This window comes from Lissotriton vulgaris, chromosome 6, assembly GCF_964263255.1.
Source record: "Lissotriton vulgaris chromosome 6, aLisVul1.2, whole genome shotgun sequence".
NCBI lineage: Eukaryota > Metazoa > Chordata > Amphibia > Caudata > Salamandridae > Lissotriton > Lissotriton vulgaris.
Window position 1 is genome coordinate 1,405,017,094 of NC_141694.1, and position 17,492 is coordinate 1,405,034,585.

The window sequence follows — 17,492 nt, forward strand, 5'->3', positions numbered from 1 at the left end:
TAATTAGCGATTAGCTTTTTAAGGAGAAAGCTCCTTAGAGATAGGAGAGTCAAATTTGTGGGATTCATGGTAGAGGGTGGGTTATAGATTAATATTCCAACTACTGTTTCTTCTACCATACATTAAATAAACAATACAAATTTGCAATAAACAATATTGAACAGCACGTTTTAGTTGAAGGATAACATGATAATATCGCGCTGGTAGTGATCAGATACACATGTTCCATTCGTCAAGGGAATTGAGTCCTTTCTCAATAGTTTTACAATAGTAAATCCATTTACATTCCAGACGATTCAGGATAGTCTGTTGATTTCCACCCCGTGCTTTTGGTGCCAGTTTATCGATAACCTGCCACTTGAGGTCATTTTACGAGTGTCCCAATTCAAGGAAATGTTCAACAAGGGGAGCCGTTGTCACTGCATTGAATCCTGCTCCTATGTTGCGATATCCGTGTTTTAACTTGTTGGGTCGTTTGGCCAATGTAGAGCAATTTGCACGGACATTCAATGCAATAATGACATTTTTTGAGTTACAATTGGTGAAGAAATTGAGAGTGTGCCTACAACTTTCGTACTCGAATACTTTAGTGTTCTTTGTGAATTCGCATGCCATGCAATTATTACATTTAAAATGTCCTAAGACTGGTGGTAGATTAAGGCATGTTTCAATTGTATTGGTCTTAGTTGGACAAATTGCTGCTCTCACAAGATGGTCTTTAAGGCTTCGACCTCTTTGAAAAGAGAAAAGGGGGAGACCTGTATTTAGCTCTAGAGGTTCTAGTACAGTTCAATGTTTTTTAATTGGCTTGGATAACTTATTGCTGACTGTATTGAAAGTGGTAACACAGGTGATTTTAGATAAGGCTTTTTTGGGGTGGGGTTCAAGCAAGTGTTCCCTGTGTGTATACCACGCTCTTTTCATAGCCCTTCTTACAAGTTTTCTCGGGTAGCCTCTGGATGTTAATTTTTTGCATAGGATTTCTGCCTCTGTAAAGAAATCGTTTTTACATTTACAGTTCCTTCTGATCCTCAGGAACTTACCATAAGGAAGGCCATCCCTCAGAGCCCTTGGGTGTGCGCTGTGGTATTGCAGAAGGGTATTGCGTTCTGTGGGCTTACGGAACAAGGTAGTATATAGTTGTTCATCCTCACATTTAATAGTCAAATCTAAGTAATCAACTTGTTGTCTATTATGCGAGTAGGTGAATCTGAGGTCTGTTTGATTTGTATTTAGCCATGCACAGAAGCTGTGTAATGCATCCTCCTCGCCACTCCAGATCATAAGGACATCATCGATGTACCTGCACCATAGTTTAATCTAGTCATGGAACGGGTTGTTTTCGGTAAGGATGATGTTTGACTCTAGGTCGTCCACAAAAAGAATGGCAAAATTGGGGGCAAAAATTGCCCCCATGGAAGTTCCCTTACACTGTCTGTAGTATGTGTCTTTGAATAGAAAATAATTTTTGGTTAAGGCTATTTCAAGAAGACTGATTATGAACTCGGTGGGCACTTGGTGAGGTGCTGGGCGGTTAAGATGTTTCTTGATTACATCAATCCATTTTTGTTGCGGGATGTTTGTGTAAAGTGACTCTATGTCAAGAGTCACAAGAATTTCACTGTTGTGTTGGAATGGCTGTGACTCAATAAGATTAATTAGGTGCGTGGTATCCTTAACTATGCGATTGCAGAATGGATAGAACCTGCAAAACGGGGGGTGGAATCGCGATTGTTTACAATAAAAAATGTATATGTACATTTGAACCGCTAGTCATACCAGAATGTGAAGCTGCATCTTTTAAAATATGTTTAAATTCCAATTTCACGCTGTCTGGTATCCTTATGTACCGGCCTCCCGGAAATGGCACTTAATGGGCTGCTGAATTAGCTAATCATATTACCCCTTTTATATTAGCTTCTAAAAACTTCTCTATCACCGGAGATCTAAATCTTAACTTAGAAGATAAATTAAACACGACATGTATGAATTTATTGGAAGATCTCATAGCACTTAATATCCATCTTATCAATTCAGGGCCTACCCATAGGGCAGGACATTTACTGGACCCGTTATTGTCGAATCTCCCTTCACTCACCTGGATGGATACCATCCCTGTATGCTGGTCAGACCATTTTTAAATTAAATTCAACCTCACATTACTTAGTACCTCCACTGACCAAAGCATGTTATTGCCCTTACTAAGGAAAAATTGGAAATCCTTAGACGTCTCCAAACTTAATGTGGAACTTAACATACACCCGCCTAATAAAAACCAAAATATGGAAAGCATTGCTATGGCCACGCAACAATGGCTTACAAATGCGGCAGAGTCCTGTCTACCCACCACTAAGACCAAGGGTAATTTACATCATCCCCTGGCCCCATGGTTTAATGACTCTCTTAAGGAAGAAAAACCAAAATGCAAGGCACTTGAAAGAGGATGGCGTAGAGATTTCGATCCTGACAAAAAAAACAGGTATCATACAGCTAGAAATCTCTACCACACTGCATGTAAAAAAGCACGCGCCACATATGTAGCCACTACTATTATGGGAGCTGCAAACAAATCCAAAATACTGTTTAATACAGTTAAGGACCTGGCAGGGGCTCAAACAACTGCTCCAACACGGCCTTTAAACAAGAAGCAATGTCAGGATTTAGCCCAATTTTTCTCCGATAAAATCGACAAACTAATCATCGAAATTGACAAAAACACTCCGGTCACTGCCTCTAAGGAAGAGTGGGAGTATACTCCGTCCATAAATCAGACCCTCCAAAAATGGCCCCCCATTACAACTGATACTCTTATTTCCATTATGAAAATAATAAAATCTGGCTCTCCACAGGATCCTATCCCCATCAACATAATAAAATTATTAGACACGCCCGCTCTCAAAATCATTGCAGACACCTTAAATTCATCTCTAGAGCTTTCCACAGTACCCACCATATGGAAACATGCTATAGTGACTCCACTGCTGAAAAAGACTACAGCAGATCTGGATAAATTGGCCAATTATAGGACAATTTCACTTCTTCCAGCCTTTTCCAAATGCTTGGAAAGACATGTGCACTCAGCCCTGACTCTTTTCTCAGAGGAGAATACCCTTCTTCACCCCACTCAGTCAGGTTTCCGAGCGGGTTTCTCTACGGAAACTGCCCTATTGGGCATTTCTGAAACTATTAGGAAACTCCTCAATGATGGACAGACGGTTGCGCTTATTTTACTTGATTTAAGCGTAGCCTTTGACACTGTGTCGCATGAAAGGCTACTCACCCTACTGGAAAAAAACGGAATATGTGGAAATGCACTGCAATGGATTAGATCCTTTCTGAGTCAACGGACTTTTCAAATAGCATCGGCTGATGCATGCTCGGGAAATTTCAATTCCCCTCATGGAGTACCTCAGGGCTCCATCCTTAGCCCGCTCTTTTTCAATCTCTATCTTAGACCCCTAGCGGATCTTTTTGAAAAAGCGGGTCTTACCTTCATGTCGTATGCAGACTACTCTCAGATTGTTTTTTCATTGTCTGAACCCCAAACATCATCTTCATCTCTCCTTAAAGATGGCCTGCTGTCCATTTTCAACTGGATGTCAACTAACCAGTTGAAATTAAATGGAGACAAGACGGAGATTCTCCTTCTGGGCAAGCAGCCAGAGCTCTGGAGCTCATTACATTGGCCTGCCCAGATGAGTAATCTCCCTATACCAGTGCCTCATGCAAGAAATGTGGGACTAATCCTGGACAATTCATTGTCCATGAGACAACAGGTTAACAAAGTAGTGGGCCTCTGCTTTACTATCATGAAGTGGCTCAAGAAGATCCTTTGGATGCTGCCTAGCTCCACGCAGAAAACGGTGGTCAATGCCTTAATTACATCCCGGCTTGACTACGGGAACATCCTGTATCTAGGTGCAAATAAGGCAGTTACAAAGAGACTGCAGCTTGTACAAAATGCGGCTGCTCGACTCCTTTGTAGCATACCTAAAAACAGCAGCGTGTCCCCCTACCTGCGCGAGCTGCACTGGTTGAGGGTTGAGAATTGTATTCGGTTTAAGGCGTTAAACTACATGTTTAAAATCAAAGCAGGTACCGCTCCCAAATACCTGCAGACACTAGCCTTTCCCTACATTCCTAAAAGAAACCTACAATCTATATCAGCGGAAAAATTCTGTGTACCCAGATTCAAGCTGGCCAGGATGGGAGGAAGATCTTTTGCCCATCTGGGTCCTTTCATCTGGAACACACTCCCAATCCACATACGAAAGGAGCAAAGTCTTCTCAGGTTCCGAAAGGAGATAAAGACCTGGTTGTTCGACCAGTAACCCTGAACGACCTCTGCTGTATACTCCATCTACCGTGCTGTGTTCTTAGGCGCCGGGAAACCCTTTTTGGGTAGCTGTTTGCGCCATATAAGTTTACAAAATAAATAAATACATTAATATAGGTGGCAGTATCCTGGACTAAGTCTCTAATGAAAAAGTCAATGTATTTCCCCAAGGGTTCTACAACTGACACACAGTAGCGCTTCTAGTAGTCCTAGTAGTGGTTAATTTTCAGATTACTACAATAGTTATTGCATGAACGGTGCAGCGTTAAATTGACAGTAAAGAGGCTCAGTTAGTTATAATAAAATATAGTTACCAAAGGAGGAGTTAGGATTATTAGCAGAGCGAAGGCTAAATCAATGCTGGACTTACTAGAACCGAAGGAGTAAATTTGTCGGGAGTTAGAGTGGCTGGTCAATTTGACTTAGATGAGGGTCACAGGAACACAGACCCCCCACGGGGGAGAGGGAGAGGACGATCCAGGCCCAGGTACAACTTTCCTCCGGGAGAACGTCAGACCAGGAACAGGCACTACCAATGGGGATAACAATACTAGACACTGTGGCAGTACCAAACACTAATATGGAGACAATACCCATATTCAATCTATCTCAGCACCAATTAAACTCTACAGATATAGCTCTTCTTAGTAGAGGCCTATCATTTGTGATTGCTGAAAAACCTAACTGGTTTAATATTCAGCCGGAAATTATGCAATTCTTTAGAAAGGTGAGGTTACAAACCTTTTTTAAAGACCGCGATCGCCCCAAAAAGAATGATGCTACAGGGCTGCGCCCGCCCTCCACATTCAATCCATCTAGCGCAGAGGTCTTCAATCTTTTTGATGCCGAGACCCCCTTGTAAAACCTTTTTAGGGGTAAGGACCCCCTTCCGACAAAAGTTTCTAGAAACTGGTACTCCTCATCATCTTTCGACAACCATAAATGCGCCTGTTAGACCTCATCACATCCATCCATCATTCATCCACCCACACTTTCACACATCCATCCATCCTTTCATCTGTCCATCCATCCATCCATCCTTCATCCATCCACACTTTCATCTTTCCATCCATAAATCCATCCTTTACCCCTCCACCCTTCCATCCATCCACCCATCATTCATCCACCCACCTTTTCACACATCCATCCATCATTCATGCAACCTTTTATCCATCCATGCAACCTTTTATCCATCCATCCATCCATCCACCCTTTAATCCATACATCCATCCACCCACCCTTTCATCCATCCATCCATCATTCATCCCCCACCTTTTCACACATCCACCCATGCATCATTCATCCATCCATGCAACCTTTTATCCAACCATACATCCATCCTTCATCCGTCCACCCTTTCATCCTTCCATCCACCCACCCTTTCATCCATCCATCCATCCTTCATCCGTCCACCCTTTAGTCCTTACATCTATACATCTATCCTTCATCCATCTATCCTTCACCCATCCACCCTTTCATCCTTACTTCCATAAATCCATCCTTCATCCACCCACCCCTTCATCCTTCCTTCCATCCATACATCCATCCTTTACCCATCCACCCTTCCATCCATCCACCCATCATTCATCCACCCACCTTTTCACACATCCATCCATGCATCATTCATCCATGCAACCTTTTATCCATCCATACATCCATCCACCCTTTCATCCTTCCATCCACCCTTTCATCCTTCCATCCATCCATCCTTTGTCCGTCCATCCTTGCATCCATCCATCCACCCATCATTCATCCCCCCACCTTTTCACACATCCATCATTCGTCCATGCATCATTCATCCATGCAACCTTTTATCCATCCATACATCCATCTACCCTTTCATCCTTCCATCCATCCATCCTTTGTCCGTCCATCCTTGCATCCATCCATCCACCCATCATTCATCCCCCCACCTTTTCACACATCCATCATTCGTCCATGCAACCTTTTATCGATCCATATATCCTTCCACCCTTCCATCCATCCTTCATCAGTCCACCATTTCATCCTTCCATCCATCCACCCTTTCATCCATCCATCCACCCTTTCATCCATCCATCCACCCTTTCATCCATCCATCCACCCTTTCATCCATCCACCCTTTCATCCATCCACCCTTTCATCCATCCACCCTTTCATCCATCCATCCTTCATCCGTCCACCCTTTCATCCTTACATCTATCCTTCATCCATCTATCCTTCACCCATCTATCCTTCACCCATCTATCCTTCACCCATCTATCCTTCACCCATCTATCCTTCACCCATCCACCCTTTTATCCTTCCATCCATCATCCATCCTTCATCCATCCACCCTTTTATCCTTCCATCCATCATCCATCCTTCATCCATCCACCCTTTCATCCATCTATTCACCCATCATTCATCCACCCATCTTTTCACACATCCATCCATCCATCCATCCATCCATCGATGCAACCTTTTATCCATCCATACAACCTTTTATCCATCCATACATCCTTCATCCATCCATCTACCCTTTCATCCTTCCATCCATCCACCCTTTCATCCATCCACCCTTTCCTCCATCCACCCTTTCATCCATCCATCCACCTTTCCATCCATCCACCCTTTCATCCATCCATCCTTTCATCCTTCCATCCATCCACCCTTTCATCCATCCATCCTTTCATCCTTCCATCCATCCACCCTTTCATCCATCCATCCACCTTTCTATCCATCCACCCTTTCATCCATCCATCCTTTCATCCTTCCATCCACCCTTTCATCCATCCATTCCTCATTCATCCACCCACCTTTTCACACATCCATCCATCCTTCATCCTTACATCCATCCATCCATCCATCCATCCATCCATCCATCCATCATTCATCCACCCACCTTTTCTGTGCCTCTCTCATGGGGGTGGGGGGGGGGGGGGGTCAGTATCTCTCTGCTCTTCCTTCTTTCCCGATCATGGGAGGGCATCTCTGTGCCTCCCTGCTGGGGGCGGGGGACGTGTCATGGGACCCACAGCTCCAGGCGCGCAATATGCATTGACCTCAAAGGGCTACACTACAGCCTGCTCCCCCAGCCTCCCTCCGCCCCCCCCCCCCAACTTCTCCTCCTCCCCCAGCTCGAAACGGCTTCAGGGACACACACACACATCCACACCCGAGTACTTGACAAGTCTTTAGAAGACCTTTTACTTGTTAATGAGGCTTTGATGTTTTTCACACCTCGGTGTGAATTAGGCCTCGGCCATGAACACCCTCGATCAGCCCACCGCCAGGAACTGCATGTTATGGCAGAATCTGCGACCCCCTTCCAAGGACTCCACGACCCCCCTGGGGGTCGCGCCCCACAGATTGAAGACCTCTGATCTAGCGGGACTATGCCGCCAGAAGTGCTTACCTTCGAACACCTAGTACTACGAGACTTAGGTAAGCTAAAAGAAGACTACAAATTCACCCCTTACAACATCAGCAGAGAGGAGAAAAATAGCCTGGCTAAGCTAAAACAAAATAGTGACATTGTCAAAAAACCTTGTGACAAAGGAGGCGGGATCGCCATCCAAGATCGCACTACTTATGAGAATGAAATCATGCGTCAAATCAGTAACAAGGATCGCTATGAACAACTAAGGGGCAACCCTGTAAAAAGCATAAGTGAGACAATCCTCCTTATCACCCAAGAAGCACTCGACCAAGGCTTCATTAGCAAAACCGAATTTCTATTCCTGAATAACAAAGACCCCCGTACCCCAGTACTCTACACACTCCTGAAAGTGCATAAAGACGCAGAACAACCACCTGGTAGACCAATACTTTCAGGTTGTGGGTCAGTTGTAGAACCCTTGGGGAAATACATTGACTTTTTCATTAGAGACTTAGTCCAGGATACTGCCACCTATATTAAGGATACCACGCACCTAATTAATCTTATTGAGTCACAGCCATTCCATCCCAACAGTGAAATTCTTGTGACTCTTGACATAGTCACTTTACACAAACATCCCGCAACAAAAAGGGATAGATGTAATCAAGAAACATCTTAACAACCGCCCAGCACCTCACCAAGTGCCCACCGAGTTCATAACCAGTCTTCTTGAAATAGCCTTAACCAAAAATTATTTTCTATTCAAAGACACATACTACAGACAGTGTAAGGGAACTTCCATGGGGGCAATTTTTTACCCCAATTTTGCCATTCTTTTTGTGGACGACCTAGAGTCAAACATCATCCTTACCGAAAACAACCCGTTCCATGACCAGATTAAACTATGGCGCGTAGTACATCGATGATGTCCTTATGATCTGGAGTGGCGAGGAGGATGCATTACACAGCTTCTGTGCATGGCTAAATACAAATCAAACAGACCTCAGATTCACCTACTCGCATAATAGACAACAAGTTGATTACTTAGATGTGACAATTAAATGTGAGGATGAACAACTATATACTACCTTGTTCCGTAAGCCCACAGAACGCAATACCCTCCTGCAAAACCACAGCGCACACCCAAGGGCTCTGAGGGACGGCCTTCCTTATGGTCAGTTCCTAAGGATCAGAAGGAACTGTAAATATAAAAACGATTTCTTTACAGAGGCAGAAATCCTATGCAAAAAATTAACATCCAGAGGCTACCCGGGAACTTGTAAGAAGGGCTATGAAAAGAGCGTGGTATACACACAGGGAACACTTGCTTGAACCCCACCCCAAAAAAGACTTATCTAAAATCACCTGTGTTACCACTTTCAATACAGTCAGCAATAAGTTATCCAAGCCAATTAAAAAACATTGAACTGTACTAGACCCTCTAGAGCTAAATACAGGTCTCCCCCTTTTCTCTTTTAAAAGAGGTCGAAGCCTTAAAGACCATCTTGTGACAGCAGCAATTTGTCCAACTAAGACCAATACAATTGAAACATGCCTTAATCTACCACCAGTCTTAGGACATTTTAAATGTAATAATTGCATGGCATGCGAATTCACAAAGAACACTAAAGTATTCGAGTATGAAAGTTGTAAGCACACTCAATTTCTTCACCAATTGTAACTCAAAAAATGTCATCTATTGCATTGAATGTCCCTGCAAATTGCTCTACATTGGCCAAACGACCCAACAAGTTAAAACACGGATATCGCAACATAGGAGCAGGATTCGATGCAAAGTGACACCGTCTCCCCTTGTTGTACATTTCCTTGAATTGGGACACTTGTAAAATGACCTAAAGTGGCAGGTTATCGATAAACTGGCACCAAATGCACGGGGTGGAAATCAACAGACTATCCTGAATCGTCTGGAATATAAATGGATTTACTATTGTAAAACTATTGAGAAAGGACTCAATTCCCTTGACGAATGGAACATGTGTATCTGATCACTACCAGCGAGATATTATCATGTTATCCTTCAACTAAAATGTGATGTTCAATATTGTTTATTGCAAATTTGTATTGTTTATTTAATGTATGCTTGAAGAAACAGTAGTTGGAATATTAATCTGTAACCCACCCTCTACCATGAATCCCACAAATTTGACTCTCCTATCTCTAAGGAGCTTTCTCCTTAAAAAACTAATCGCTAATTATCCCCACAAAAATCGGTTCCATGATCTTAAAATATAACCAGCGCTGTCCATACGCATTACAAACCGAAAAAAACGCCTTCATAATAGCTTAATTGGTACACAAACGTGTCCAAAACACTACTGGCGCGCTAAACCCCTAATGCGCATGCGCAAACACAAGACGCCCTTGCGCTTGCGCGCGCAACCAGGAAGCGCTGTTATTGCAGTCCCGACCCGGCATTCAGCGTGAGAGCAGCTAAGTAGCGAGGCTCTCGGACGCCCCCTACAGCCGCCTACCCGCCGTGATTAAGTAAGTTCCCTGTCGCCCGGGCGCCGTTAACTCGATGGAGTTGCAATCATTTGATTAATTTTCTGTACTCTTGCCCCGTAGTTCTAGGCCACCACTACACCAACAAGTTATCGTCTTCTATAGCGACTACAGCGCTACTCGGACCCCCAAGAAAACTTAGTTTTTAATATACTCAGTAGGTTTCCCTTTTTCCCCCGCCTTTTCACTTTGCCAGGGCTCCTCAAACTGCTAAATTTCTTTAGTAAATACTTGAAATGTTGCCCCACAGATTCCAGTAGGACCCTCATCTAAGCCAAATTGATCGAGCGCTACTCGGACCCCCTAGAAAACAACGGTTTTAATACACACAGTAAGTTCCTTTTTCCTCCGCCTTCTCACTCTGCCAAGGCTCCTTAAACTGCTAGTTCCTTATGTAAATACTTGAAATGTTGCAGATTCAAGAAGGACCCTCATCTAAGTCAAATTGACCAGCCACTCTAACTCCGGACAAATTTACTCCTTTGGTTCTAGTAAGTCCAGCATTGATTTAGCCTTCGCTCTGCTACTAATCCTAACTCCTCCTTTGGCAACTATATTTTATTATAACTAACTGAGCCTCTTCACTGTCAATTTAACGCTGCACCGTTCATGCAATAACTATTGTAGTACTCGGAAAATTAACCACTACTAGGACTACTAGAAGCGTTACTGAGCCTGGTCACTGACAATCTATATGTTGTAGCGATTACATCATATCAAGTTAACGCTGCTCCAAGGTTAGACTGAATCATTGTGGAAAGGCATGACTATTAGAGCTCTGTAATAACTAACAATTATCTACATGCCCACAGCTCGAAATGACTCCGGTTTTCTGTCTCCTTTAGAAATTTTCTCTGGCAAATTACCGGATAAACCAGTTACTCTGATTCAAAAAGTTTTTTCTGTCGAATTCAATTACCCTATGGTACTAAGTAAGTCACCCATACGACGATAAAGACATTGCATGCATTCAAATGCTACCCCTCGTTTTTAGATAAGTAAATATGCGCAGCACACATTTTGTGAGACTGCTAAGCGCCCCCTCATCCCTTTTTGATCGAAATGTGCATGGAAATAAATCATGACACTGGGAGCACAAGTATCACTAAAGCTAAGAAAATGATTCTGTAGCTCCACATGCTAATTGTAATTCCAATCACCTCTTTGCAGCTTCAGGAGGCTCATCAGTCCTGATGATGATCTAAACTCATATAGATCGAAACGTCGTCGACCTACCCAAGGAAATACCCCCACTTCATTGTATATATCTCTGTGGTTTTTAGCCTTGTTGTTGTGTGACAGTTCGTTTTTTCACTATGTTCACTTGTGTCACGTTATGCACCTTGTCACTCATTTGAGCACCTGAAAACATTATGAGAATTGTTTAAAAAAAAGAAATAAATAAAAGATTGTATATGAACCTACATCCCTAGCTCCCCAGCGTTAATTAATCATTCGCTGTACTCTCTTTAGGACCTTATCAGGCCATCCCTGAACCATTGTTTTTTCTAAAAGTACTGGATTCAAGCTAGCCTGGTTGATGAGGGCTGTTAACCCGAAACCGGTCCCAGGATGCTTGTTTACGGTCCAGGGAAGATATGTCTTGGAAGTTCGGGCTGGACTGTTCCTGTGAGGCACATGGTCAAGACTGATTTGCATATAGCTGTGTCTGAACTGGGTGGCAAAGTGATCTAAAGAACGATGATGGATTCAAACCATATCTGTGACTGGGGGGTGAGTGTATGAAAAGTTTCAACGCTCCGTCCATCATCTCTTTGTGTTTGCTTTGTTCGCCCGAAGGTGGCAGGGTATGCCCAGACGTGGGTCCCTTGCTCACGTTGCCACCTTATTCAAGCTAGCCTGGCTGATGTGGGCTGTTAGCCCGAAACCGGTCCCAGGATGCTTGTTTCCGGTCCATGGAAGACATGGCTTGGCAATTCGGGCTGGACTTTTCCCATGAGGCACAGGGTCAAGACTGATTTGCATGTAGCTGTGTCGGAACTGGGGTGGCGAAGTGAGCTAAAGAACGATGATGGATTCAACCCAGATCTGTGACTGGGGGTGAGTGTCTGAAAAGTTTCAGCGCTCCGTTGATCATCTCCTTGTGTTTGCCACATTACCATCTGCCATCACCTACGGCTGTGAGGCTTTCCCGGGACTACTTATCAAAAGCATTGAAAGATTGCATCTAAAAGAGTGTTGAGGCTGCCACATTCGCCCGGGGATCTGCTAGTGAGATTAGAATTTGGCCTAGAGGACCTAAAATAGACTAATGTGGGCTCTATCCTAAAATATTACCATAGATGCTTTACGGCCATGCCTTCTACATTGAAGTTGTCCGTCAAAATATATTTAAAACCAAAAACAGCTCCTGGAGTGCATATTTAATGGCATCAGCAGATGCCCTTCAAATGGACTTAAGCACATTGAATTCTCCATCGCTCTCGCACACAGCAGTAAAAAGCATACTGAAGAAACAGACAAGATTTCTATTGAAATTTGCTGATGTGGGTAATGTCAAGACCATTCCACCCTCACAAGCCCTGGCAACCTCGTATACGACAATGAATACGAGGTCGGCCTAAAGCCACAGCCATATCTTAGTAGTTCAATTCGGAAATCCTGTGTCACTCAAATCGTGGCTGCGAGGGTGATAACAATACAAATCAAAGACTTCAACTCAAACTGGTCACTCCTCCCCAATATTGTGAAGTGCAGGCTTTGTGGCTATAAACTTTAAACTTCCTCGCACTTACTTAGCTGCTGCCCATCGCTACTGCTTTCAAGGCGGACATTACTAAAGCCACTCTCTTTAACCACATGGCTGCTGGGCGTTTCCCCCCCCCTGTGCTGAAAAATGCCATTTTAGTGGCACCATGACGAGCTCAGCTCGTCATCAGCACACGACACCCGTGGGTGATGGCGAGCTGAGCTCGTCATCAGCATCGAAAGGGTTAACCTATGGCTTAAGGACTTGCAGCAACACTATGACCTAGATTTTTACTACCATGGTCTCTTCGGAGCTGGCAAGATTCGGCAAATACGTCAAGGTGGTGCAGGACCTGCTCAAAAAAAGCCAACTAAGTGCAGCGATCAATGCCAATTAATTAAATCCCCCCTAGCTTATTTGCAGCAGATTTTAAACAATTTGTTGATCTTTTATGATTTTTTATGTAATGACTGCTGATTTTAAAATATGCATTTTATTCTTTGATACCACAAGCTTGTGAAGGTTACATGGCTCACAAAGATCTATCCATCCCAACGCACTGTGCACTTTGGCTTATTTGCAATTGACTTCAAAAGAATACTTTGTCATGAAGACAACTATAAGTGATTTCAAATCAATTGTCCTATTTTTTACTGCTATATGCCATATGATATTATAATGAACTAACTACCTTTTGATTTTCTTTCAATATTCTATATTGTCAAGGTTTTAATTAATCATACAATAGATTTATTACTACTACTACTACTTCAGTGTTACTGCATGTAAAGCCTAACCTTGCGCATGATCATACCAATGTAGACCAACATTAAATATGATATTTGGTGAGTAACAATTACACATGCTTATTGTACATCATCAAATGTCAAAATTAAGATAGGATAATCATAGGGGATGTTTTTAGTTCGTACCCAGGTCCTGTATTTTGTGTATCTTTCTCAAATTCAGAGCCTTTCCATCCATGATAAATAGATGGATGGATAGAATCCTTCCTCCTTCCTTGCAGTCGCTAGGTTTCATTACTTATTTCGAAAGGAATTAGGCTTTGCTTGTTAGGCCTCTCCTTTGATAACCTTGAGCTCTTGGCTGTCGCTAGGACGTCCACTACTAGAAATGGACTCAAATACAGGCAGTTAAGATATTTATTATGGGCTCTGTCCAGGGACATAAGTCATCCAACTTGCTAGATGGGCGATACCGTGGCATTTTCCATACACGTGTGAGGCGTGTGCAAGTATAAGTAGATTCCTAGGAGCCCAAGCTGCCTACATAAATAGGCCATCAAAAGCCCTCTGACTAGCCTGTTGCATTTGTGTCCTTCCTTGATACGGTATTCTGTAAGGTGAGACCTGATCCTTGTCCATTAAGCTCTGTTGCATAAGCACTTTGAACCAATGACTTCTAAGGATATGAAACTGCTTTTATGTTAAGTGCTGTTCCTAAACTATATATTGGCTAACTGTGTTAGCAAGATGTAATCTCCATGAGTCTCTGAACCTTATGCGATTTTCAACTGGGACATGGTGTTACTTTTTTCCCAAAGATGCTGATGGAATCTCACCTAAAGGAGGCGAGTCAGCCCCCATTGTTGTTTCATCTCTATCATATAAATATACTTAAAACAAGGTATTATAGGACTTGAATAAAACGTCTTCTAAAGAATTAACTATATTGACACTAGCTGAAACTCTTGTGCAGGCCATGGAGGAGGGTGGACTTTTAAAGGATTCCTGATTGGGACTATTCTATTTTTAAGGAAATCTTCACAGTGCAATTTTGGACATCGTTGGTATGATTTTAGTTGCTATTCCCAGCATTTTGCTTCTATAAGTTATCCCCCATATCTGTTAATGTTCTGTAAATTAGTAATCCAATTTTCAATCCCTCTAAAATGTTTCCTTTTTACTGAAACTGGGATGCTTTAGAGAGTAGTACTTTGTTTCTTTGCCTGTAGTTGGAGCTGCGGATTCTCAGAAAGGATCGGCAGTAGGTCGGTCCTTTTCCCTGAGCTGGAAAAGTCACCAGGACTCAGTCGAGCCAATGAGGTTCCGAAGTGCCACCACCACAGGAGCTCCAGGGGTTGAAAAAGCAAGAAGCATTGTCCGTCAAAAGGCCACAGGTGAGGAACTGCAATCCGCACAAAAGTTTTTCCAACTTTTCAGTTTCTTCAGCTCATATTTTAATACATTTACACTCATTTTAAGTAGGAAATCCTTGTATTGTATCTGTTTAAGACCAGACTAGTTAAAAATAAAGTACCACCTTATTATTGTCAACTTTAGTATTGTTTATTTTGTCGTGTTACCCGGGTTTGTGAGATTTGTTGGTTACCTAGGCATGCTTCTTTTGGTGGCATGTCATTTTTTAAGTCACGCTAGGTTCCATTATAGCCAAGTGCATTTGTGAGCAAATATAGGAAGCTGTATGGTGAATATAGTGACCCATTGGCCTTGGTGAATGAGAAATAGTTTAGAGTAAAGAGAAATCAAAAGTGATGCTGCTTTGTCTTACATTCTAAATTAATTGTGTCCATTTAAAACTTTCCAGTGGTCTTTCCTAAAAAGCCAAATATTTAATTGAGAGCGGATAATGGCTGACTTAAGATTAGAAATGCAGAGCCATTTTTAGTTTGTGTTGAGCAAAACTTGAATTGTAACAGTTTAACCTATACTTCACTGAGATTGTTTGAGTTTCCCAATCAAATTGACATGATCCTAATCTTCTGCTGATATCATTTTTACTTATCTTTTCCTGGAAGCTAAGCGAAGCCAGTCTATCAGCAACTGTGTCCAACTTTATGAGGCTTTGCCAGCTACTAAAAGTGTTCCTCTTCTGCTTCACACTGTGAACTCTGTTTTACCTGGTGTCTCTTACAATTCTTGCTCTCACAGGCTTTCAGGTATTGTACTTCTCCTTTTTCTTCACTACACTTCATGTTTTATCTGCTGCGTGATCTTTGTGTGTAATACTTTCCTTTTGCCCTTTTCTTCTTTTCTGAGCATATTTCTGAATATAAGCATGCATAGCCAATTTTGAAGACTGAAAATATTAATACTAATGAGATCAATCCAGGAGGTTCATTAGAAAGTATATGATTTAATAATACCTAATTGAAATGAAATCATGCAGTACTTTCAGCAGAAACCAATAACAGTTTTTGTAGAAAATGCTGTATTTTAAGAGGCAACATGCTCTGTTGTCCGAAATAGAAAAGGGAAAGTGATGCGGAATGCATCACTAAATGATGGACATAAAAGTACCATAAGAGTTTTAAGTACAGACCCTATTTCAGGTTAAAGGTATCCGTGGATTGGAGGCTGTAAATAAACTTTAGACAGAGAATGGAAAACACTTCTAAAGGACACACTCCATGTGCATGTTGGACGTCATGAGTTTGTTTAATACATTATTCATAGACAGCCTTTAAATTAATTTGTGGTAAGAGAAAACGTAAACACATCTTGACATGACACAAGTTTTAAAAATACTTTTAAAGGCCACTTTTAAGATTAGACCATGTAAGAAACAGAAACATTAGCTAAGACATAAAAAAAGACCTTGCAATCTATGAGTTACTAAGTTGGTAAGAACATTAAAAAAAAGTAGTAAATGTAGAGCTGTTGCCCTGCAGTTAACAACATAGTTCAGCTATGAAGAAAAGTAAAGCCAAAACTGTGTATGGAAAAAGTTCAATCAGAAAGCTATATTTACCCGACATCTTTCCCATACACACACACTTCGAAAGACTATACCATGGATTACCAATTAATAAGTGAACTGATGTTGCTCCTTCCAATATTTTTGATGTGATACCTTGGGATACTAACTGCATTTGACAGATAGTAGCATTATTTGCCATCTGTAATAATGGGGTGTTCAGAAGTCAATGCAAGGATCTTGTTTTTATTGAAAAAAACATGCATGTCAAGTGCAGACTTGTGGGAGCTTTTCTGAGGTTGAAATGAATACCACCCCATTGAATACATTGCACAGGCAGTAGATAGGTCGAGTGCACTACCTACTACTCTGTTGGTCTGTTTCATTCATCTCTGGAAACAAAGAGAGAGTGGCCCACTGTCCAAGAGACGGGGTACCATATACAATAAATGTCTAAAAAAAAAAAGAGGGGTTCTCTTGGATCGCAACTCATGGATAATGTAATCATCCATACAAAACCATACAAAGGGCATTCAGATATACTTAATCAACTATCACAACAGAACCCATAAATCAATTATAAGCAAAAAAATGTTTGTATGTCTCAAATATATTTATTAAAAACAAAATCAATCTTTTGAAACACAATGAATACATACAATAATTTCTTAAAAAGTTAAAAAATATATTTCAACAAAAAGACTCACACAAATACCAATTAAACTTCAATATACACGAGAGACAAAAAACAAGTGGTAATTTAAAATCATCATAACCACGTTAATTCGACTGAATCAGTGCTGTTGAAGTCTATAAATTATTTTGTAGTTAGACTTAAACGTTCCTCCAGTTTAATAACAACAATAAAGGCGTTGATGCGTTTCGGTGAGCAATATGTTTCTAAT

General features: G+C 41.8%; 1 protein-coding gene across 5 annotated transcripts in view; it reads left to right on the top strand.

Moving 5' to 3' along the window:
- Positions 1-17,492, top strand: part of RALGAPA2 (Ral GTPase activating protein catalytic subunit alpha 2) — a 1,781,019-nt gene that overhangs the window by 698,736 nt on the left and 1,064,791 nt on the right. For 3 of the 5 annotated variants that reach the window (XM_086927515.1, XM_086927511.1, XM_086927512.1), the window contains exons 16-17: positions 14,885-15,049; positions 15,689-15,829. In XM_086927515.1, coding sequence (XP_086783641.1) covers positions 14,885-15,049; positions 15,689-15,829 — 306 coding nt within the window. The remainder of the gene's footprint in view (positions 1-14,884; positions 15,050-15,688; positions 15,830-17,492) is intronic. The other 2 variants (XM_086927513.1, XM_086927514.1) reach the window with 1 other exon arrangement.